The sequence below is a fragment of the Petaurus breviceps genome, unplaced genomic scaffold (assembly GCF_028583685.1).
Source record: "Petaurus breviceps papuanus isolate PSGF00001 unplaced genomic scaffold, PetGlider_PUasm1.0 90633, whole genome shotgun sequence".
Lineage (NCBI taxonomy): Eukaryota > Metazoa > Chordata > Mammalia > Diprotodontia > Petauridae > Petaurus > Petaurus breviceps.
In genome coordinates this window covers 7,319,099-7,345,103 of record NW_027187293.1, presented here as the reverse complement: position 1 = coordinate 7,345,103, position 26,005 = coordinate 7,319,099, and the positions used below count along the sequence as shown (strand labels likewise).

Here is a 26,005-nt window from a genome sequence, read left to right as displayed (position 1 = left end):
AAAACTAGAGAATCACAAGAATCAATGGAACCTTTCTTAAAATAAGTAGAATCTATCTAAAGCCAAAAGCAAGCATTATCTGTAATGAGGATAATCTAGTAGTCTTTTGGAATTGTCTTAGATCATTGCATTGCATTGCAGCTTTTTTTTGTGGTGGCAGAGACTTCATTTGGAGAATGGCTGAATGAGTTGGTGGTATATGATTGTGATGGAATGCCATTGTGCTATAAGAAATGATTGTTAAGATAGTTTCAGAAAAACTTAATAATACTTGTATGAGGGGATAGAAATTAGGAGAACATTATACACAGTAACAGCAATATTTAAATGATAATCAACTGCAGAAAATTTAGCTACTCTGATTAATACAATGATCCATGACAATTCCAAAGGACTCATGATGAAAAATGATATCCATTGCCAGAAAGAGAATTAATAGACTTTGAGTACAGATTGAAGCATATCTCTTTTCTTTATTCCCCACCCCCACCACCACCATCATTGTATAATAGGTCTCATATTTTTCATCTTCTCGGCAGGTGGAAGGAGGGAGAAATTTTAGAACTGAAAAGAAAATTTAAAAAAATTGTAAGCTTAAATGGAAAAGATAAAAAAGGTCAAGGGTAGGGGAATTAAGATCTTAACAATAACTAGGAAGGGTCAACTTAAGAATAACATTTTAAAATACATTTGGCTCTTCTTCATTACTTGGTTTTGAAGTATATTTGCCCAAATGGGAATCTCATCACTCTAAGAAATAACTAAGGAACCACATTATTCATTATCTATTGTAGAGCAAAGTGGCTAAAAGAACCAAATTCTGAAGCAGAGGAGTTATTCCGCATGGTGGCTGAAGTGTTCATCTACTGGTCAAAGTCTCATGTAAGTAGGATAATATTGACAGAAAACTTCCCTTGTTAGTCTATAGTGAATGCTTTTAGCCTCTTAAAAAAAGACCAATTCCCCTTTCTCACCTTCCCGAGTCACCTAGATATTGTGTGTGTGTGTGTTTGTGTGTGTGTGTGCTTGTTGCCTCATTTCTTTCAACATCAGTAAATTTTTGCTTCCACTTGTAAAGGTGAATCAGGCTTTCTTTTGTGAAGCTGGCATGTCATCAAAATATATTGCTTTCTAAACAAAATGAAAGGTTTCTTTGGCAGCTATTTGAAATATTTAAATATAGTTTAGACCACAAAATATATTTAGACATAAATTATCTGGACTATTAGTATTATTTAAATTGACTAAAGAATTGCAGCTACCCACTTTCTATGTTGTATATTTATCCTTAATTGCTATATAACATTTTTATTGCAATAGTTATTACTAAAATATTTACCTTTATTTATTCTGTATATTCCATCAATCATCTTAAACATTCTATTTTTTTCTGTAATGATCATTTTAAAAATGAGATAGCAACATGAGTTAAGTTTTATATGTAATTCAAAAAAGAAAAATAGACTCTTAAAAGAATTTTTAGTAATGAATGTTAATTCTATGGCCTAAAATAAAAAAAAAATTGCAGAAATGCAGTATATGTATGTTATAAGAGTACTGTTAGGCTTTTTTTCCCCTTTTGGGAAGGGTTGTAAGGAATCATGAATCCTAAATTCACTCATTACTAGCTAAATGCTGTTGAATCAGTTACTTAATTCATATGAATCTTGGTTTCCTTATCTTAATAAAAATAGGAAGTAGGCAGCATGGCTTAATGTATAGAATGTTGTCCTGGGAGTCAAGAAAATCTTATTTGAAGTTCTAACCTCGAAACTTAATGGGTTGTATAACACTGAACATAAATCACTTAATCTCTCAGGGTCTCAGTCAACTTCCTGTCAATAAACAAACATTTAATAATTGTCTACTATGTGGGAGGCAGTGTTGATACAAAAATATTTACTCATTTCATTTATTTGAACATGTGGTATTTATAATATCAATAGAATTTTAGTTGGAAAGGTCCTTATAGATTATCTTGTCCAACCTTATACTTTATGCCTTAATTTCTTCTACATGCCAGTTTTAAAATTTACCATTTTAAATGAGTAAAATATGCCATTTTTATTATTCTTTGAATACTTGCTGTAAATGACATATTTTCACAATATCTTTTCAAGGATACTACTTTATGCAGGGGAAAAATGATCTGAGCTATAACTACAAGAAGTCATGTTTTGTAGGGAAAAACAATTCTGAAAGAATTTCAAACTCTGGTCAACTCTAATAATAAATCAAGAGTCCAAAAGGATGATGAAATATAACACTGAAGAGGTGATGAAGTTAAAATGCAAAAAGAGACAGTTTTAGACTGGCATTATAACATAGGGATTTGTTTTGCTGAGCTAGGTTGCTATGTTTTGAGTGATCTTGTTTTTTTTTTCCTCAATTGGGATGGGAGTAGTGGGAAGGACAGATTAATTTTTAAAATATGTGTTAATTGAAAAATAAAAATAATGAATTGTTTTGAAAAAAAGAATCACAGGGCCAGAGCTGAAGTGACCTACTCAAGATCATACAATACGTTTGTTGTAGAGTCTAGAATCTAGGCCTTCTGATTCTCAAACTTGTTATTTCTCTTTTTACCACACTTTTCCCTATGGTTCTTTCTGAGTGTTCTCAGATTTAGCTTTTAGTCATCATGTTTTCTAAATATTCTAAAATAGTATGTCATGCTGAAATGAAAGTACTAGAGTTGTAGTTAAAACCTGGTGGACATTTTATGAAATGATGTATGAATTCTATTATCTATTTTTTTTCTGTATTTTGAATGAAGGATCATTAAATGTCTTCTTTAGATTTTGAGGGGTACCTATAAATTGTATTACAATTATTTTCACTTAATATTTTGCAAATAGAAAAAGTTTAAATAAATTTTTGAAGCATATTGATTCTGTTACCAAATATGTAGTTCTTCTAGTAAATCAAAGAAAACAGCCATATTAATTAGAGCTTCCCCTCCCCCCAAAGGAATGCAAGAATCTGCGTACAAAGTAGGACCCATTAGCTACAGTTTTCCATACATCTTTCTGTTGCTCTATTTGGATATTTCTGATTCTTCTGAATACATGCAACTCCATGATTCCCAACCATAGAGTGTGACCAATAGAATGCTCCTGTTAAAGAGAAGAGCTTTGTCAGTATAATTGATCATATCAACAACAAAACTAGCAGAAACCACATGATCATCTCAATAGATTCAGAAAACGCTTTTGACAAAATACAACATCCATTCCTATTAAAAACATTAAAAAGTATAGGAATAAATGGAGCCTTCCTTAAAATAATAGGTAGCATCAATTTAAAGCCATCAGCAAGCATTATATGTAATGGGGAGAAGCTAGAAGCATTTCCCATAAGATCAGGGGTGAAACAAGGGTGTCCACTATCACCCGTCTTATTCAATCTGGTACTAGAAATGTTAGCAGTAGCAATTAGAGAAGAAAAAGAAATCAAAGGAATTAAATTAGGCAAAGAAGAGACCAAGCTATCACTCTTTGCAGATGATATGATGATATACTTAGAGAATCCTCGAGAATCAAGTAAAAAAACTACTTGAGACAATAAATAAATTTGGCAAAGTTGCAGAATATGAAATAAACCCACATAAATCCTCGGTATTCCTATATATTTCCAATGAAATTCAACAGCAAGAAATAGAAAGAGAAATCCCATTTAAAGTTACTGTAGACATTATAAAATATTTGGGAATCTACATGCCAAAACAAACCCAGGACCTGTATGATCATAACTACAAAACACTTTTCACGCAAATAAAGTCAGATCTAACTAATTGGAAAAATATCAATTGCTCGTGGCTGGGTCGAGCTAATATAATAAAAATGACAATTTTACCTAAATTAAATTATATATTTAGTGCTATACCAATTAATTTACCAAAAAACTACTTTATAGAGCTAGAAAAAATAGTAACAAAATTCATTTGGAAGAATAAACGGTCCAGAATATCAAGGGAATTAATGAAAAGAAATGCTAGGTAAGGTGGACTAGCTATACCAGATTTCAATTGTATTATAAAGCAGCAGTCATCAAAACTACTTGGTACTGGCTGAGGAATAGAGGAGTGGATCAATGGAATAGATTAGGCACATGAGATTCAGAAGTCAATGACTATAGTAATGTATTGTTTGATAAACCTCCAGACCCTGGTTTTTGGGATAAGAACTCACTATTTGACAAAAACTGCTGGGAAAACTGGAATATAGTATGGCAGAAACTGGGCATAGACCATTATCTAACACCATATACCAAAATCAAGTCTAAATGGGTCCATGATCTAGGTATAAAGGTTGATACTGTAAGCAGTCCCCTAAAACAAGGAATAGTTTACCTATCAGACTTGTGGAGAGGGAAAGATTTTATGACTAAACAAGAATTAGAGAACATTATAAAATGTAAAATGGATAATTTTAACTACATGAAATTGAAAAGTTTCTATACAAACAAAGCCAATGTAACCAAGATTAAGAGGAAGGTGGGAAATTGGGAAAGAATCTTTACAACCTATGTCTCTGACAAAGGACTCATTTCTAAAATATACAGAGAATTGAGTCAAATTTATAAGTCATTCCCCAATTGAAAAATGGTCAAAGGATATGAACAGGCAGTTTTCAGAGAAAGAAATTAAAGCTATCTATAAGCACATGAAGAAATGCTCTAATTCACTATTGATTAGAGAAATGCAAATCAAAACAACTCTGAGGTACCACATCTCACCAGTCAGATTGGCTAAGATGACAAAACAGGAAAATGACAAATGCTGGAGAGGATGTGGGCAAAGTGGAACACTAATGCATTGTTGGTGGAGTTGTGAACTGATCCAGCCTTTCTGGAGAGCAATCTGGAATTATGCCCAAAGGGCTATAAATACTTTCATACCCTTTGATCCAGCAATACCACTCCTAGGGTTATATCCCAAAGAGATCATAGAAATGGGAGAAAGACCCATATGTACAAAAATGTTTATAGCAGCTCTTTTTGTGGTAGCAAAGAATTGGAAATTAAGGGGGTGCCCATCAATTGGGGAATGGCTGAACAAGTTGTGGTATATGCATGTTATGGAATACTATTGTGCTATAAGAAATGAGGAGCAGACGGTCTTCATATTTACCTGGAGAGGCTTAAAAGAACTGATGCTGAGTGAGAAGAGTAGAACCAGGAGAAATTTGTACACAATTACAGACACAACGTATATGTGATGACCAACTTTGATAGACTGGAGTCTTCTCAGCAATGCAGTGATATAAGTCAATCCCAAAAGACTCATGATGGAGAGAAATATGTGCATCCAGAGAAAGAACTAGAAAGAACTAAGTTTATATCCAGGTAGAAGCAAAATACCTGATTTTTTCCTTCTCTTATTTGGTTTTATGTCCTCTTTACCATTTTTCATTCCAGCTGGTACAATCTGTCCTTATAACCTGACTAATGTATAATGTGAAAGTATTTACAAATCCTATACTTGACTATAAGCCACCATGGGGGGGGGAGGGGAGGGAAGGGGACAAAATGTGAAATTCAAGGAATTGTGGAATTGAATCCTATAAACTTAAAGGAAACAAACAAATTAATAAAAAATATATATATATTTAAAAAAAAAGAGAAGAATTTTTGCAGTAACAAAGCAATTTGGGGTCATTAAATGCCTTTACAAATATGATTCAGTCTAAACTTTGCCTACTTATTTTTTTTTCTGACAGAGATATGATGAACTTAATATGCAGAAAGAAATTGACTTTTTTGGCTATTGCTAATGTGGTTGTATTGCTGGACTATGTAGCTAAATACTGAGGGCTTTGCTTTTCTCTTTTTTTCCCTTCCTTCTTCTTTCCCTCCTCCCCTTTTTTTCTCTCCCACCCTCCCTGCCTCCCTTCCTCCCTTCCTTCCTTCCTTTCAAAATTTTCTCAGTGGAGATGGGAACTATTGAGAGGGACAAAATAATTTCAATTGAAAAATAATAAACTACTAAATTTTGTAAAAATCACATAAGACTATTTCATATGAGAAATTATTTACATTTTGCATATGGGGGAATTGCATATAGTGAAGCTAAAAGATTTTCCAAGGAGTACTGTTAACTTAAGTGGATTTCTCAATCCAAATGAGGAAAAACGTGTATTATTTAAATAATTAACACATGCTACAGGTGTTTATATATATATGTATATATATTATTGATTATAAATAGGATGGGAAAAAGTTTATGATAATTTTGATAGAGAGTTTGGTAAGCAAGGCAAGTAGGAGGCTGTAATGTAGAACAAAGTGGGATCATGCTAAAACTATAGGATCCAGCACCATTTTACCAGAGTGCAACTCTAAGGGGTAGCCATGTAATCTGAGTTCCAAACATATGGTTTTACAGAGAATTCACACAAGGCAGGTGCTTACATGGTGGTCAAAAGAAGTGGTACAAGGATCTCAAAGTCACTCTGATATTTGATAATTTAGAGTAATTTTATTTTTCTTAGAAATGAGACTTAAAAATCCCCAGGTACCTGTTTACCTTCTAATATATACTGTATTAGATTTGTTTGTGTAAAAACTTTTAAAATTTTATATAATCAAAATTGTCCATTTTATCTTGTGTGTTCCTATCACTTGTTTAGTCATGAACTCTACCCATTTCCATATATCCAAAAGGTAATTACGTCCTTGCTTCTCTAATTTGTTTATGATATGACCTATTCTTTCAGTCATGTATCCATTAGGAGCTTGTTTTGGTGTATAATAGTGTTGAAATAAGGCATATGCTTTGCTTTAAAATCCTCTTAAATTATTTCATAGTATCTTCACAGAAAATGAAGAAAAAGAAATGTTTTAAATTAGTGAACTGTAAAGAAAAGTCGAATAATTTCTTTGACCAATTTGTGTATCTGCTACCGCTACCAAAACTTATTAAAACTATCAAAGAAGAAAACTGATGGGTTTGAATTGTAGTTTCTTTCATTTTTCACTGATGGAGAGTGCAAAAGAAGTATAGAATGTCCAAAGTATCACTAGGAATCATAAAACATTTGAAGATAACCATGGTATTTTTCCAACATATCAATCTCTTTAACTTACAGTGCTATGCACATGGTAGGTATTAGTTTGTCAGAATTGAACATTAACATGTTAACAAAATTAACATCTACTGGTGTTCAGTATTTGAAGAAATGGGTTTCAATATTATCTATGTCCTTTAAGCATATTTTTAAAAAATTTTCTCTAAAAGGTAAAAATTGATGATTATTTTGCATCACATTTTCTCATGCTTAAAGCCAAAATAGGATTGAATATTTGACTGACTTTTCAAAGTGAGATTCATAATTGCTATATTAATAGGAAAGTTTAGTCCTTTGAAAAATGAGGGTATTGATCTCTAAACTCTCTTTGTATCTGCCACTATTAGATATTTGTATGCTAAAATGTTCACTATTATAACTAATAAAATTTACTTAGGGTTTTGTCATATTTAGCATGCTTGATTAATATTCTGGTAAATTTTATGAATTGATATTATCTGATGTTTTTAAAAGGGATTAGCCATTTAATTTCTAAAATTCTTCTAAAAATCTGCTTCTATGCTCATTGCAGTTTAAAAAAAAAAATATTGTCCCCACCAGCCGTACTCAGTAATCTGTGCTGACTATTTTGAAAATTAAATAAAAGTAGAAAAGGATTTGACACTTAGGATGGAAAGCCACACTGAACTGTGCCTCTGTCACTCCTGTTCAGTTCTATCTTAGCTTCTCCCATAAGTGATTTTCAACTTGAATATCTTGTGCAACTTTCCAGAATTTCAAAAGAGAAGAGCAGAACTTTGTCGTTCAGAATGAAATCAACAACATGTCTTTTCTTATTACTGATACCAAGTCAAAGATGTCAAAGGTACTCTAATCTATTTCATGATTCTAGGAGATATCTCACCTTATTTTCTTTTGCAGGTTAATTATGAAATGAGCACAAGATTAGCTTTAAATGTTAACTACTTAATGACTATATCTATAGGAATTTTTATGGCATTTTAAGTTATTTCTAATACTGTGTACTGCTGATGATTTGACTCAAAAGGTTGAAATACCTCTTACTCCAAAATGTGAGTTATAAGGTATAACTTAGGACAGTGTACTATAGTTCTCTGTTATTAGGCAAACACTACACAATGATTATGGTAAGAGGTGATGATAGTCTTAACTAAAGCAGTGGTTTTTTAATAGATGGTGTTGTGGAGGTACAAATGACAAGATTTTGGAATTGATTGGATATATGAGTGAGAGGAAGGAGATGATAATGATGGGAAGATTACACACCTTTGAGTATAAAATGTTGAAATAGTTAAGTTTGTTGGGGGGAAGAGGAAGATAATGAGTTCTATTTTGAATAAGTTGAGTATGAGATGCCTTTATCATACACAATTTGAAATGGCCTCTAAGCCACCAATGATACAAGATTGAAACTCCACAGAGAGAGATTTAACATTTTTATCAATCTGTGAATCATCTGAAGAGAAATGGTAGTTAGACCCATTGGAGCTGTTGAGTTCAGAGAAAGTATATAAATGAGAAGAGAGCCCAGGACAATCTTAAGGGTCACCTACAGATAATGTTTCTGAGTCATTTTAGTATTGTCCAACCCTTAGTGATGCCTTTTGGGATTTTCTTGGTAGGCTTACTGAAGTGGTTTACCATTTCCTTCTCCAGTCCATTTTATATAGAAGTAACTGAGGCAGACCTGGTTAAATGACGTCCCCAAGGTCACACAACTAATAAGTGTTTGAGGCTATATTTGAACTTGTGAAGATGATTCTTTCTGATTCCAAACCTAGTATTCTATTCACTGCACCATCTACTGTCCATGATAGGAATGAGGATCCTGTAAAAAGAGATAGAGAAGGAGCACTCATAAAAATCTGAAGAGAGTAGTGGCACAAAAATTAAGAGTGAAGGAGAGAGTGGTCAGTAGTGTTGAATGCTGCAGAGAGGTCTGGAAGGGTAAGGATTGAGAAGAGACAATTAAATTTAGCAATTAAGAGATCTGAAGTAACTTTGGAGATAGTATTTTCAGTTGAGTAATAATCTTGGAAGCCAAATTGCAAAAGGATGAGATGAAAGTGAGAGGAGGGGAAATTTATGCAACTAATGGATAACATTTTACTTGGAAAGATATCCTTTTCTCTTAATATAAAAAACAACCTATAGAAGGGGCTTGATTAAAATTAAATTCTAAAAATAAAAATTAAAATTCTTTATTGACAAAATTTCTGAGGAAAAGACAGTGAAATTTTCAGAAAGTAAAGAAAAAGTAGGTAAGAATCACTGCAAAAATAATGATTCCTCAAAAGCATTGCCTACTCTATAATTAAGGACAGATGTGAAAGAAAAAAAAATAATCCAATGCTGATTTTCATAAAGATCTGAAGACTAAGGAGCTATTAGGTGGAAGAAAAACTGATACTAACTATTATCTCCCATGTTTGTCCTACAGGCAGCAGTCACAGATCAGGAAAGGAAGAAAATGAAACGCAAAGGAGACAGATACTCTATGCAGACCTCTCTTATTGTAGCAGCCCTGAAGAGATTACTGCCTATTGGACTGAATATTTGTGCACCTGGAGATCAAGAATTAATTGCCCTGGCCAAAAACCGTTTTAGTATGGTAAGGGCTTGTCTTTTTTCTAGCTTTGATTAGCAAGTTATCTAACTAAAGCTCCAAACTATTTATTCACCTCTCTCTTTGTCAGGCCTCTATATTTATGTTTCAATAACATTGAATGTTTATTAAGCATCCACTTTAAATATGATAGAGAAATGTATATACTTGGCTAAAAAGAATATTTTTTTTTCTTAATGATGACTTCTTTTGTGTAGTTTAGTGTCCTTTTAAACTATACTTTTTTTGTGTGCTCAAGTATTTTACCTTTGTAAAGTCATAAATACTACCTCACTGTAATTTTTCAGAACCAGGCCAATAGATTGAGAACTGGAAGGTATATTAGATGTCATCTTTCTAATCCCTCATTTTACAAAGGAAAACAAAAACCCAAAGAGGGTAGGGGACTTTCCCAAAGTTACATGTAAATAAATGTCAGATTTATAGAGGGTAATTCCTTATATGAAAAATAAAGTACTGAAATCATGTAATAATTAATTTTCAAGTCTTAAGGTATTTGCACCAATAGGGAACCCAGGTCTGACCTCCTTTTATTCCTGCTTTCTCCTCTTTCTGGTGATGAGGAAGATGAGAAAGAAAAGCTCTTGTAAATATGATGACAGTGATAATAATAGCAAATATTTATATAATTCTTTAAGGTTTACAAGGCATTTTGCTCTCAACAGTCCTAGAACTAGATAGTGTGAATATTCTTATCCTTATTTTACAGATACAGAAACTACATGTCACCTAGGTTAAGAAACTTACCTACGTTCATACATCTAGCAATTGGAAAAACTAGGACTAAAACTTAGGTCTTATAGTTTCCTATCTCATCTTCTTTCTACTATATCATGCTGCCTTTCAGTAAGTATCCATTGGAATTGAATGGAATACTTCATCCCCTGACTCCAACTTCCATACTCATACAGGAGCACTATATGCTTCCTTATGTAAATTTGTCTATGGTAATGAAAAAAAGGTGTATCCCACGGTAAGTATAGAATAGAGGGGAACCACTGTAATAGTTATCTGGGTTATGCTTCCAAAGTCTCCATAAACCTGAAAGGGTTTTTTGCTGTAGCTACAGTAAGGGTATATAGCTACTGTTCTATTTTTCAATTAAGAGAAAATTATCAAAAGTATAATTCAGTATAAAATCAGCTTTGGCAGTCAGTTGGTAGGGGAAACAAGCAAGAAAGTATCTTGTTGCCACCTTTCTTGATGTAAATGAAAAAAAATCAACCCTTTTAGATATCAGAACATTTAATCTAACAACAAAATACATTGTTTTGCTTGAAGTTGCTAAGCTGTGTAGAATAAATCTTAAAAGAATACCCAACTATTAGGTTTTTGCAATGTTTTTTTTTTTAGATCTGTATAAACAAGAAAAATAATCATGCATTATGCTTATTTAAAAGAACCTTGTAGTTTATCCACGAATGAGTGGTCACAGACCAATTTTAAGTTTTCCCTCTGATGTTTATTTCTTAACAGAAAGACACAGAAGATGAAGTGCGTGATATTATCCGCAGTAATCTTCATCTACAGGGCAAGGTAAGCCAGGACATTTTCCAAAGCACATTCAGTGTATTTCAAACATTTCTTTTTCAAAAGGATCATATCACAAATGATGTTAGTTCAGCAATTTAATGTAGCAAAATATTTTGATGAGTCATTTTTCCTTTTTTTTCATTTATTTTTATTTTCATTTTTTTTAAAGCAATTGGGGTTAAGTAACTTTGCTCAAGGTTACACGGTCAGTTATTTTTGTGTGGGAGTTAAGTATCTGAGGCCGGAACCGATCCCAGGTCTCCTGACTCCAGGGCCAGTATTCTTACTCACTCCTGACTTCCCCCTCCAAATATTTAAAAAAAAAGATCACCAAAAAAATCTATTTTCTATTGTGGAAACACAATCAGGATAACACAGGATCCGGCAGCTTCTACATTGAGGGATTGAAGGGCTTGGAATATGACATTCCAGAGGTCAAAGGAGCTGGGATTAAAATCAAGAATCACCTACCCAGCAAAATTGAGTATCATGTTTCAGGGGAAAATATGGTCATTCAGTGGAATAGAGGACTTTCAAGCATTCTTGATGAAAAAACCAGAGTTGGATAGAAAATTTGACATTCAGATACAAGAAGTAAGAGAAGCATGAGAAGGTAAACAAGGAAAAGAAATCATAAGGAACTTATCAAAGTTGAGCTATTTACAGCCCTACATGGAAAAACTATAATTGTAACTGATGAAATTTTTATCGGTATTAGAATAATTGAAGGGAATAGAAATGTGTGTATATATATATATATATATACATATACATACATACATATATGTCTTTATAGGAGGGTATATGGGCATATGAATACATATGTGAATGTGTGTATATATGTGCACAGATATATATAGATGGAGGGTACAGGACCAATTTAATAGGAAGGGATGATACTTAAAAGGTGAAATTAAGAGGTGAGAGAATAATATAATGAGAGGAGATGGGGAGAGATAGAATGGGGTAAACTATCTCATACAGAAGAGGCAAGGAAAAATGGTTACAATGGAGGGGAAGAACAGGAAGGCAAAAGGGAATGGGACAACCTTATTCTCATTGAATTTGGCTTAGGGAGGGAATGACATACACACTAAATAGGGTATCTCACCCAACAGGAGTGTAGGGGGGAAGGGGATGAGAGGTAGGATGATGGAAGGGAGGGCAGGCTGGGAGGGAGGGAAGTTAGAAGCACACACTTTTGAAAAGGGACAGGATTAAAGTAGAGAATAGAACAAATGGGAGGTGGGATAGGAGGGAGGGAAATATAGTCAGTCTGTTACAATATATCCACTATGGAAATGTTTTGCATAGCTACACATGTACAACCTATACTGAATTGCTTATCTTTCCAGTAAGAGTTGGTGACAAAGGAGGAGGGAATGAATCTGGAATTCAAAGTTTTAAAATCAAATTTTTAAAATATATATGAATATATATTCACTATTATTAATATTATTTTACATGTAATTGGGAAATAAGATACAGGCATTGGAGCATAGAGATCCACTAGGAAGTCGGAGGGGGTATGGAAGAAGATATGGGAGAGAGCAGATTGGAGGAGGGGATATCCAGTGGGATCGCTATTTTGGGGTGGTAGTAGGGGGAAAATGGGGAGAAAATTTTTAACTCAAAATCTTGAGGAAATGAATGATGTAAAGTAGAAGTTAATAAAACATTTCATCAAAAAAATTAAAAAAAGAGAAAAAAGGAAAACAAGGAAAGATTTGCATGAAATAATAAAAAATTTAAAAAAATGTTTTCATGGAAATTCTGTACCCATCACCCAAAAATAAAGTTATTTTTATAATCTGACTTTTCTCCAGAATTTTTGTAATGATTACTTCCAGGTGAAGTAAGTGAATATCATTAATTCATTTTGCTCTTTTTTTAGTAGAAGTGGGTCAAATATAAAATCCTATAGAATATAAAATCTAAGAATAATTATTTATATTTTTATTTTTTTTCAGTGTAGGTACATCTTGGAAATCAGTCATCTTTTTAATTCTGAGTGTAATCAGTTGTGCTAAGTATTGCATAAGGATAATACTATATAATTAAGGTTCAATAAGGAAGAAAAGTAAGGATAATTCTCTAACCATTCCTTAAGCATAAGGAATGAAATGAAACGTTTTAATAAACAGTTATTCACATCACAGAAAATTATTATTACATTCATATAAAACATTAATATAGTAATTGCTATGTGCCAGGCATGGTGCTGAGAGATTTACAATTATTAGCTCATTTGATCCTCACAACAACCCTGAGAGGTAAGTACTATCATTATCCCCATTTTAGAGATGAGAAAACTGAGACAGACAAACTATCACAAACAAGTGATTTGCCTAGGGTAGCACAGCTAGGAAGTGTCTGAGGATGGATTTTAACTTAGGCCTTCTTGACTGTGATAGATAAATCACACCAAGAACAAGATTTTTCTTGTGAAATAAAACACACCAAATATTTTTTATATTGTCAGATTTATTTAGTGTTTAAGAACTTCAAATGGAAGACAAAGGATCCTAAATGACCAATATATTAAATGTTAGTAGTTTCCTTAATGAGAGTCAGATCTAAAGTAAAAGCATTTTTAGAGAATCTTACTCTTTTTCCATCTTCTGTACCACATACTTGCCTTTTCTTGTTCAGTCTCTGTTAAGAGGCAGAACGGATTTCATGGGTGATTTGTTCTCTTTTTCATGCTTCTCAATTATGATTAAGGTGTGACATTTAATATTGTACTGTACTTAGGGGAAATAGCTGCTTGAAATACCTAAATATTCTGAGACTGAGAATGTTAGTAGCATATGCCTTATTGTCTGCCCTATTAGGAGAGAGGAGGTAACTAATGGAGGAACTAATTATGAAAGTTTTCTTTAAAGGACAACTAAAATTTAAAATGCTTGCTTTGGACTTTTAATTTAGCTTTTGTAAGTCCTTCTCTGCATGAAGTTTCCTTTTTCCTCAAGATGAAGTTCTTTTTGACATTTCAGTTCTCTTCACTATTAAGAGACTTAGAATGATCACTGCTTCACTGTCTTAGAATAATGATTCTTTAAACCATTTAAAGTTTTTAAACACTAAATAAATCTGACAACATAAAAAATATTTGGTGTGCTTTATTTCACAAGAAAAAACTTATTCTCAGTGTGATTTATCTATCACTACCATCATTTTGTAATAATATCCTTAATATGTTATGACCAAGTTCTACTTTAAGGTGGGAAACCCTGTTTATGTCATAGTTTGGGTCAAATTATTTATAATTCTTAAAAGGAAAAATAATTAGAAGTTTTGACAATTTCAAAAGTTTATTTTAAATAGGCCAAGGAAAGTGAAAAAAATCATTTTAGGGGTTGGTTAATTACTCCATACTTGTTAAAACATTAAAATGAACTAAATTTCAAAATATGCATTATGTAATTGAATTTTCACAAATTAGTAATTGACAGTTGGAAAAAGAGTAAGTGAAACATTTTTAACAAGACCACAGGTAGGAGAATGTTATGAACATGTTAAGGAATAGGTTGCCCCTTGTTTCAGGCTAGGTTTTTAACCTCACCATAAAAACCTGTACATATGAAACTTTGGACAAGTTTGCAGCTGTTCATCAATTGTTGCTCTTACTTGTATAATACATAAACTTTACAAAATCCTTTCTAAACAATAATTTGGAAAAGTATCCCATATATTATTATACCCATTTTACAAATGAGAAAACTGAGACTCAGAGAGGTAATTGGCTTGTGTATAGTCATAGAATTAATCTGTTTGATCTGGAATATGAGCCCAGGTTTCCTGACTCTAGTAATAACATTCACACATCTGCCAGAACAAGACTTTATGATCTTTTCAAGATAACTTAAGAAATGTACTACAATAGGGTGATTATATAATAACTGATATATTTAGTACTTAACTCTTGTCAAGATGGTACCTTCAACAAATGATGCAGTGTGATATAGTAGACAGAGCACTGACATTCTGTCAGGAAGACCTGACTTTTAAATTCTTTTTAAATGTACTACCTTACTCTGTGATCATGGGCAAATTATTGAACCTGACTCAGTCTGTGTTACCCGTTTCTATAAAGTATGATAAAAATACTTGTGGTACCAATTTTACAAGGTTTTTGTGAGGTACAAAAAAATAATAGTATATTGAGATACTTTATAAACCTATGTTACTGTTATCTATATATCTATGCAACTATTTCTTTGGAAACTTCATCCACAGTAGAGGTAATAAATTAATGTTTTTATTTGTGTTTCTGAAAAATAGGAAAGAATTTTAAATTTTGGAATTCAAAGTTCTTAGCTCCCTATATTATGTGTGTTTAATTCAGCTTCTAAATATTTAAAATCATTATATCATTGGTTGTCCAAATTTTGCATTTATAGTGTCAATTTTACATATCCACAGAATATTTCCTGTTTTTTACTGTGAAATCAACTTCTTCTTATTTTTTTTTTTTAAGCAATCGGGGTTAAGTAACTTGCTCAAGGTTACACAGCCAGTTATTTCTGGGTGTGGTGCTGAGTGTCTGAGCCCGGGATTCGATCTCCAGGTCTTCTCAACACTGGAGCCGGTGCTCTTACTTGCTGTGCTACCTGGCCGCCCCGTGAAATCAACTTCTTATTGTAGCATGTTTTTATTGGCATTTGGGATACTCTATCTTCCACTTAAAGTTCTTAAACACTAAATAAATCTGACAATATAAAAAATGCTCGGTGTGTCATGTTTTTGTGGAACTAGTTGATGCCTGATGTAGTAGAAAATGTACCAGATTTGGAGTCAGAAGACTTGGGTTTAAATACTGACTTTGCTGCTTACTACATGTGTGATTTTTCTGGCCTCCATTTCTTCACTTGTGTAATGGTTTAGAAAGAGACAATGATGATCTAGTCTAATCTCTTCCAACTCAAATACTGTGTTTCTGTAACATTATTTGTGGTAAAGACCTATCACTAATGTTCTGGTCTTCAGGAAAATAACATACATTCCTGTATTTTTTGGTTGTTGTTGTTTTTTTTTTTGAGGGGGGAAGGGCAATTGGGGTTAAGTGACTTGCTTAAGGTCACACAGATAATAAGTGTTAAGTGTCTGAGGTCACATTTGAACTCAGGTCCTCCTGATTTCAGGACCAGTGCTCTATTCACTGTGCCACCTAGCTGCCTCAACACATAAGTCTTTATCCAGTGTATGACTGATTTCCATTTGGTACCTTATTCTACTGGTACATTTTTCTATTTGATTTTTAGTCTCTTGAAGGTTCACTGTGCCAAATACTGTACCATTGTTAGCATTAGTGAAGCTTTATACACATAAACACATGTACTTTACTCTCAGAATTTATGAAAAAAAGAGCAGCCTTGGAAACATCAGTACCTGAAAATATATTTTATTATTCTAAATTGTTAAGCAATGTCCTCCTAGGAGTGTAGCGGTTTTTGAGGCTCCTGAGAAGTCTTCTTTTTTGTGATCATGCATATATATTTTTCTGTTCTTTTTGTAGTTAGAGGATCCAGCTATTAGATGGCAAATGGCACTTTACAAAGATTTACCAAACCGAACAGAAGAAACCTCAGACCCTGAGAAGACAGTAGAAAGAGTATTGGACATAGCTAATGTGCTTTTTCACCTTGAACAGGTTAGATATTCTCTTGATTCTAGAGCAATAAGTTAATCACAGAGTAGAAACCTATTTTTAAAATTTGGCTGACTGTGTGTACATTTTTATGTATTAATATACCATTCTACATATTTTAAATATAATTTAATAATTTAAAGAATAACTATAAATGCAATGTTTATGGTTTGCAGAATATATATATATATATAATTTCTAAGTATTCATGTGTATTATATCAAGACTATAATTATTATACCTTGTGGATTCAGAAGAATTTATGATTTTCTTAATGTGAGTACTTCCTTCACTGACACAAATTGTAATTTCTCCATTGCCTTCTTTTCTCCTGCAATTCATATCTGTATTTTCCTATTAATTCTCCATAGACAAATACCAAATGTATGTTTTTTTGTTTTGTGATTTTGAGGGTTTTTAAGTTTTTTCCCCCCAAGGTAGTTATATAACATTTAAGTTATCAATCTTTTGTCCCTATTTCTTGCTATATATGATTACCCTGATAAATATTAGTTGTAAAAATCAATAATTATATTCTTTATGCTATTTTTACATAAAAGTTATTGTAAACAAAACCCCTGCCTTCTACGACCAGATAAATTCTTTCCATTGTCCTTTGGGTTATTTGTAATTTTAATTTTTTCTAAGATTTTTATAATATGGTTTTCATAATTTTAAAATATCACTGACTGAATATTGGTTTTAAAGAAACAAACATTCTTAGTAGTGAGCAAAAATCACTGTTTCTCAAATGCACTGCAGCCTAATTTCACTCTGCTATGATGTGGGTCCGGAACACGCCTGTAATTTCTTTTTCTAGAGAGGCTGGCAAAGCATTTGATCTTGGGAGTTCTGAACTGTAGTAGACTAAGTAGACCAGTTGTCTATACTAAATTCTGCATTGATATGATAAATGGAAGGAGATGGATGGGTGGAGGGGCTTTGTGGGAATAGGGGGAGATTGAAGGGGCCAGCTTACTTAAGAAGAAGCAAACTAGCCTACTTCAGTATCAAAGCAGGTCAGAACTCCTGTGTCAGAGTGGGATTGGGCATGTGAGTAATCCCTGTACTTTCAGTTTGGGCAAGATAAGGACCCTCTGGAATATATTCAGATACTTCTTGGGGATCTGTGAACCCAAGATTAAGAATCACCAGACTAGATGGTCCCTAAGGTCCTTTGCAGTTCTGAATCAGTGATACTAGTGATACAGTGATTTTAGAAGAATTTGAAACATCTTGTCATGAATATTAATTTTTTGGACTTTGTTTTCCTATATTTTCCCTGGCATTGGCAAAACACTGTTGTGGTTACCTTTCTAACACCTAGATTGGTGTCAATATTCAGTGAATTGTTGAAAGAAGTTCTCTATAGCTTCATTTTTCATAAATGTGTTTGTTATTTTTGACCTATGTATTAGAAATACTTTGTTTCAGAAGAGCTTTCAAGTCTGGAAGTTATGCCATTGTATCAAATGTTTTCTTGAAATAAACAAATTAAATAAACCAAACTTATATTCTATATATCTCTCTATCACATGTGCTAACATAAAGATTCTACTTAAGAAAATTACCTACAAAATACCAATTAATTCCTTTTTATATTTTCATCAAGGATGATCATATATCTACTTAGATCATTCCTCTAAGAATTTCATATAAATAACAAAGCAGGCATATAAATGGGTAGTGACCAATTTTTCTTCATTGCCTTTCTTTCAATAAATGTATACTATTTATGTTTTTTTCCCATACTTTGGGGATTTCTGCTCTATGAAACAATATATATTTATTTGCTGTAATAAGTAATAGAAAGCAGACACTTCCACAAAAACATTTCTTAGGTAGTCAGTTGGTGTACAAATTTGCAAGTCTAAAAATTGGGAAATGAATTTTTAAAAATTAATCCTTTTTTCCTGTTCAGCACTTGAAATTATTGAATATGATTTTAAAAGTACTTTTAAAATCTAGCACAAAGTATAAAACTATATAAAGCAAATTAAATAGTAATCATTTAAATGTAAAAATGATTAAGCTTATTAAAAAGGAAACTGATTATATATACAATAATCTTTTAAAATAGTGATCCTAATAATGAAATTTTCCTTACCATTTCCAGCTATTGTAAAAATAAGTTATATTGTCATAATATCCTTTGAAGATGTATAAGGAATTCATTACTTGAACTCTTGCTCAATATGCATTTGAAATTGTTGTTATATATGATTTTGCAAAGGAAATTTTGTGGGGAGACTTAGAGTAGTGATGAGAGCATATAAGGTGCTAATAAATAGACTTGATGTAAGTGGGGAAATAACAATTTTATGTATTTTGTGTGTCCTACAGTTAGTCATTTGGCTTTTCTGAGTCCTACTCTTTTCATCTGCAAAATAAGGTGGCTGAAATATTTGTCTTCTAACAACCTACCCAGGCCTAAATATGTCATCCCATGATCATTATTTTCATTATTACATACTTGATTACTTTTGCAGGGCCTACCATTGTCCACTGGAGGGCCTACCATTGTCCACTGGAGGTGCAACTTTCCCTTCAAACTTCAAGTGAATTAAAATAAAAGCACATTGAAATAATATACAAAATCCATATGTTTATTATTCTTTCCTTTGAATCCTCTAGAATAGATTATTCAAATACTACCTCCAAATACTTAAATACAATCTAGATACCTGTTTTCAGACTCAGTGAGACTCGTTTTTAAAAATTAAAATGCCTTCTAAAATAAGAACACCTATGCTCCATTGTGACTTAATTGATTTAATTGCCAATTTTTCTCTATAAGGACACTATGCTTTCTTTATACTTATATATGTTGACTTTTACACAATGGATCAGAAATTTATTTTACATTCACTTGGTCCTGTCTCACTTCCCATTCATACCTAAGTTCCTTGAGAAGGCTATCTGCAATAAGTTATTCTATTTCCTTTGATCTCTTTACAATTCTCTGAAATCTGACTTTGACTTCATCATTCAACTGAAGCTTCTTTCTCCAAAGTTACCAATGATCTCTAAATTGCCAAATCTAATGGCCCTTTCTCCATACTCATCTTTCTTGACTGCTCTGCAGGCTTTGGCTTTATCAGTCACTCTCTTCTCCTTGATAATTTCTTCTCTCTAGGGTTTCATGACATTGCTCTATTCTGATTCTCCTTCTACCCATCTGGCTGATCATTTAGAGTCTCCTCTGCTGTTTCTTCATCCAGGTCACCCCTGCTAACTGTGTGGGTGGACCCCAAGTCGCTGTCCTGGGTAATCTTTCATCATATATTTTGCTTGGTGGTCTCATCAACTTACAAAGATTCAGTTATCATCACTATGCAGAAAATTCTCAGATGTCTGTACAGCACTAAACTCTCTCCAGACCTCCAGTCTTGAATCTCCAGTTGTCTATTGGAAATCTCAAACTGGTATTTTTCTCTTAAACTCAGCATATTCAGAATTGTACTTATCTCCCCCCCCCAAAACCTTTCATTTAACTCTCTCCCTCCTCATCTCTTCCTCATGACTTCTCTGGTTTCCTTCAAGCCTGAGATCAAGTCCTACTTTATGCAATAAACTTTGAGTCCTCTTTAATCTTAGTGCCTTCCCCTTGAGATTATCTTCAGTTTATCCTGTATATAGTTTATGATCATGTCTTCCTCATTAGACTGTGAGATCCTTAAGAGCAAGGATTGTTTTGTGCCTTTCTTGTATTCCTAGAATTTTTCAGAGCCTGGCATATAGTAAATGTTTAATAAATACTTGTTGACTTGTCAACTTGACTTCTACCTGACATAACCATTTTCATTTTTTCCAGAAACCTACAAATATGGGCCGGCGCTATTACAGTATGGGAAGTATAGTGTTGAACTGCATAATGACTACTAATTGATTTAGAGCCATATTGGAATTGTTTCTTTGTTTTCTAATACTTGTAATAAGTTTGGGTTTTTTTTATGGTAACAAAACACCATTAGCTAAACAGTAGCTTGCTTGTCTTTTCTATGGTAACCTAAAAGTTTTATCATCACTTGTGTACATGATGTCTTTCAGACTTTAACATAGTAGTAGAAATTTTAACATTTTTGTAAACTAATAGTCTTCTTGACCCCGTTTCTGTTCTGTGACCTGGAAGCCTTATTGTCCTCTATTCTCTACTCTAATTTAAAGAATGCTAGCTTTTTTATTTAAAAAAGCAAACAAAAATCACAGTAATTTTACTTATACCTAGCATGTCCTCCTAATTTGTTCTGAGATATTATTGAGGAATGTCTCTACTTTGTGATGAATATGCTGTCAATTTTTTTGAAGATTGATTCTTCAAAGTGAAATGAATGATTGTGTGCAGGTTTTTTTTGCCATCTACTGGAAAACATTAAAGGGATAGGAATTGATAAAATTTTTATGTAGACTAATTTTAGATACTGAAGTTGATTAAAAACAGCTTTTGAAGCACCAGCATTGAAGAAAAAAACAGTATATTTATTCAAATAAAGCCTATCACTCTAAAAGCCATCTGAAATTAGTATTAATTATTTCTAAGACCCTGATTTTCCCATAAGAATTTCAAGGAATGTCTAAAACCAAGATTATATTATTTCTTGAGCTCCATTTTTCAATACTACTTAGTTTTGTTAAAGATGTATTAATATGGGGTGGAATATTTATTGTATGATTTGATTATATTCCAGGTAGAGCATCCACAACGATCTAAAAAGGCTGTATGGCACAAACTGCTTTCTAAGCAGAGAAAACGAGCAGTAGTGGCCTGTTTCCGGATGGCTCCATTATATAATCTGCCAAGGTAAAATAATTCTGTAAAACAGTAGTAGAAATAAATTTGCTCACTAAGGAATGGCAATATATTTCTACCATGTAAAAAATAAATAGCATATAAAAACAGATGGAGTGAGAGGATACTGGATGGAAAGAATTTTTTGGTGCTTTTATTTAGCACCTGACTTTGTTTTCCCACTGTTGGACATTCTCAGTGAGCTATGATTTATAATGTATGACCCTGTTATTGGTAGTCAAGTGCCCCTGTAGAACAGTTGAGTAAAGACAGGAGAGTAGAGGAGTTCTCAGCCAAATTCTCTCAGCATTTTTGTCCAAACAACTTTAAGACTATGCTTCAAATAGAATTCTGGAATGGTAGAGCCAACAAAAGGTCAGAGTGAGACATTCTTCTAGCCCAAGACAACACAGGAGGTCAGAAAGAGAGATCTATGACATGGGGGAGGAGACTAGTCTGGAGCCCATGTGGATGAAACACCATTAGTGGGACTATGTGGCAGAGACAAAAGCAGCAATGACTTTGGGAGCTCCCAAATCAGAGACAGTAAGGGGACCTGGCAGCTGACCAGAAAAATATTACAAGGTACCCCTGTACTAGCACTGCATGTAGGACCAGATGCTGTTTGGCATGTCCATTGCCTATTCCTTCTTTTGGGTCATAGTTCCAGGACAAAGAGGTGTACTTTAAGTTAAGAGGGAGTGGAAGCACTGAAGAACAGTATTGCTTCTGGTCCCAAGGGAGCAGGGACCCTAAGAAGCAGTATAATTTGCAATCCTAAGAGATCAGGGACCTTCCTGGGTCAGAACCAAAGTGAAGAACAAGGCAGCTCTTACCACACCTCTCCCTAGATAACACCACCTTGGAAGCACTGAAAACTTCCAAACCTCCAGAACTAGTTCTTAAAATAGCAGTGTAGGGGCGGCCAGGTGGCACAGTGAGTAAAGCGCCAGCCCTGGAGTCAAGAGGACCCGAGTTTGGTTCTGGCCTCAGACACTTAACACCCACACAAAAACACTAGACATATAACCTTGGGCAGTTACTTAACCCCAATTGCCCTACAAAAGGCAAAAAAAAAAAATTAAAAAAGAATAGCAGTGTAAAAAAGCCTGATGTTTAAGACAGAACCCCTCACTCCATTGAGGATGGGCACAGAACCCAACATTAACATAAAGTTATAAATCAAGAAATATGCTGGAAGAATAAGTAAACAACAACAAAAAATGAACCTGATCATAAAGGGCTTCTCTGGTGATAGGGAAGAAGAAGACAATGAAGTCAAAATAGCTATAAGTGAAGTCTTGAAGAAAAAAATTTTGGATTGGAGACAAGCCCAACAAGAATTTTGGAAGAACTAAAAATTTTTTTCAAAATCAAAAAGGAATGGTAGATGAAAAATTAGATAAGGAAATGAAAGCAGAAGAAGAAAATTATGAAAAGACAGTTAATATATGGGTAAAATGCAAAAAATTACTGAAAAAAATAACATCTTAAAATCAGAGTTGGACAAATGAAAAAGAGGAATAAAATCTCACTGAAGAAAATAATACCTTAAAAATTTGAATTGGGCAAGTAGAAGCTAGTGACTCTGTTAGTCACCAAAAAACAATGAAAGAAAGCTGAAAGACTGAAAAATAGAAGAAAATAGACTATATTTAATTGAAAAAAAAATAATTGACATGGAAATTAGATTAAGGAGAGACAATTTAAGAATTATTGATATGCCTGAAAGCCATGATCAAAGAAAGAGCCTAGATATCCTATCTTAAGAAATTATTAAGGAAAACTTCCCTGATATTGTAGAAGCAGAGGATAAAATAGAAAATTGAAAGAATCCACTGATCAACAACTGAAAGAAATCCCAAAACAAAAATTTCCAGGAATATTATAATCAAATTCTGGAGTTCCCTGGTCAAAATAATAATATTTCAAGTAGCAAGAAAGAAATTATTCAAATACCATGGAACCACTGTCAAAATCACAAAAGATTTAGCAACTGCCATGTTAAAGGAGAGGAGGGCCTGGAACATGATATTCCAGAATACAAAAGAGCTGCAATTAAAGCCAAGAATAATCTACCCAGCAAAACTGAGCATAACCCTTCAAGGAATAAAATAAATATTTAATCAAATAGAGGATTTTTAACCAGTTCTGACAGAAAAAGACCAGAGGTGAATAGAATATCAGATTTTCAGATACAAGCCTCAAGAGAAACATAAAAAGGTAAACAAGAAAGAAAAATAATAAGAAATTCAATAAGGTTAAACTGTGTATCTTTTGATGTGGGAAGATGATATGTGTACTTCTAAGGACTTTATCATTAGTAGCATAGCTAGAAGGATTCTATATTGAAAAGAGGGTTCAGGAGTGAGATATGTTGGGATGATATAAAAAAATGGATAGTTGACAGAAAGTGGGATGATCTGGGAGAAAGGGGAAAGGGAGAGGAAGAATGGGAAACATTCTCATAAAAGAGAGGCACAAGGAAGAGCTTTTACAGTAGAGAGAAAAATGTGGGAGTGGGGGCAGGTGACAATTGAACCTCACACACCTAAATTGGTTCAAAATGGAAAAAAAAATACACACACTCAATAATGAAAAACTATCTTATCTAACAGGAAGCAGAAGGAGAAGGGAATAAGAGTATGGGAATGTGTTAAAAAAAAGGATAGATAAAAAAATCAGTGATCAGAAGCAAAACAGAATTGAGGGGAGGAACAGGCTAAAAAGAGAGAGAAGGATAAACACAAGAAAATAGGATAGAGGAAAATGAATAGTTTAGCAGTCAAAACTGTGAAAGTGAATGTGATGAACTCACTCAAACTTTAAGCAGATAGCAGAATGAATTAGAAATCAGAATCCAACAATATGTTGTTCATAAGAAACACACTTGAAATAGATATGCACACAAATTAATAGAAGAGCCTGGAACAAAGTCTGTTATGCTTAAACTGAGGTAAAAAAATTGACAGTGACAACAACCATGATTGCAAACAAAGCAAAAGCAAAAATAGAACTATTTAAAAGGATAAGCAGGGAAACTACATCTTGCTAAAATGAACCATAGACAATGAAGTATATCAATACTAAATCTATATGCGCCTGATGGCATACCATCCAAATTATGGATGGAAATAGAGAGTAAAATTATATTATTGAAGGAGCTCAATCTTCCTGTTTCAGAGCTAGATAAATATAAACAAAAAATAAACAAAATGTCAATGAAATTAGTAGAATCTTAGAAAAGTTAAATATGACAGACCTTTGGAGAAAACTCAATGGGAATAGAAAGTAGTATAACTTTTTTCTCAGCTGTACATGGCAACATCACAAAAAATGACCATATATTAGGGCATTGAATATCTTACAAACAAATACAGAAATATTAAATGCACCCTTTTCAGACCCTGATGCAATGAAAATTATATTAATAAAAAGCTACGGGGCGGCCAGGTAGCACAGCAAGTAAGAGCACCGGCTCCAGTGTCAGGATGACCTGGAGATCGAATACCGGGTTCAGACACTCAGCACCACACCCAGAAATAACTGGCCATTTAACCTTGAGCAAGTTACTTAACTCCGATTGCTTAAAAAAAAAGGCTATGAAAGCATAGATTAAAAACTAAGTAGAAACTAATCTGATCCCAAAGTATGAGTGTGTCAAAGAATAAATCATAGAAACATTCAGTTATTTCATTAAAGAGAATGACAGCAATGAAACAACATTGCAAATTTTACATTCCTTATGTATATATTAATAAAAGAAAGAAAGAACAGATCAATGAATTGGGCATGCAACAACAACAACAACAAAAAAGCAAGAAAAAAAAACAAATTATAAATCCCCAATTAAACACCAAAATGGAAATCCTAATACTCAATGGAAAGATTTATTAAAAAATTGAAAGTTAAAAAACAATTTAATTAATGAAACTTAGAGATGGCTTTATGATAAAAAAATCAATAAAATAAAATTTTTTAAAAAATATTTAATTAAATATTTTAATTTAATTAATTAAATAAAATTAATTAAATAAAAAATTAAAATTTGTTTTAAAAATAATTTTTTTAAAAAAAGAAATAACAGAGTGGCTAGGTGGCTCAGTGAATAGAGCAACCAGCCCTGGAGTCAGGAGGACCTGAGTTCAAATCCAACCTCACACACTTAACAATTACTAGCCATGTAACCTTGGGTAAGTCACTTAACGCCAATTGCCTTGCCTTCCCCCCTCCAGAAAGCTGAAGGAAGGAAGGAAGGGAGGGAGGGAGGGAGGGAGAGAGGGAGAGAGGGAGGGAGGGAGGGAGGGAGGAAAGGAAGGAAGGAAGGAAGGAAGGAAGGAAGGAAGGAAGGAAGGAAG

General features: G+C 33.2%; 1 protein-coding gene across 1 annotated transcript in view; it reads left to right on the top strand.

Annotated features, from left to right (window-relative positions):
- Window positions 1-26,005, top strand: part of RYR2 (ryanodine receptor 2) — an 864,696-nt gene that overhangs the window by 695,453 nt on the left and 143,238 nt on the right. The window contains exons 69-74 of the mRNA XM_069064486.1: window positions 795-882; window positions 7,801-7,893; window positions 9,490-9,660; window positions 11,152-11,211; window positions 16,727-16,861; window positions 21,547-21,659. Coding sequence (XP_068920587.1) covers window positions 795-882; window positions 7,801-7,893; window positions 9,490-9,660; window positions 11,152-11,211; window positions 16,727-16,861; window positions 21,547-21,659 — 660 coding nt within the window. The remainder of the gene's footprint in view (window positions 1-794; window positions 883-7,800; window positions 7,894-9,489; window positions 9,661-11,151; window positions 11,212-16,726; window positions 16,862-21,546; window positions 21,660-26,005) is intronic.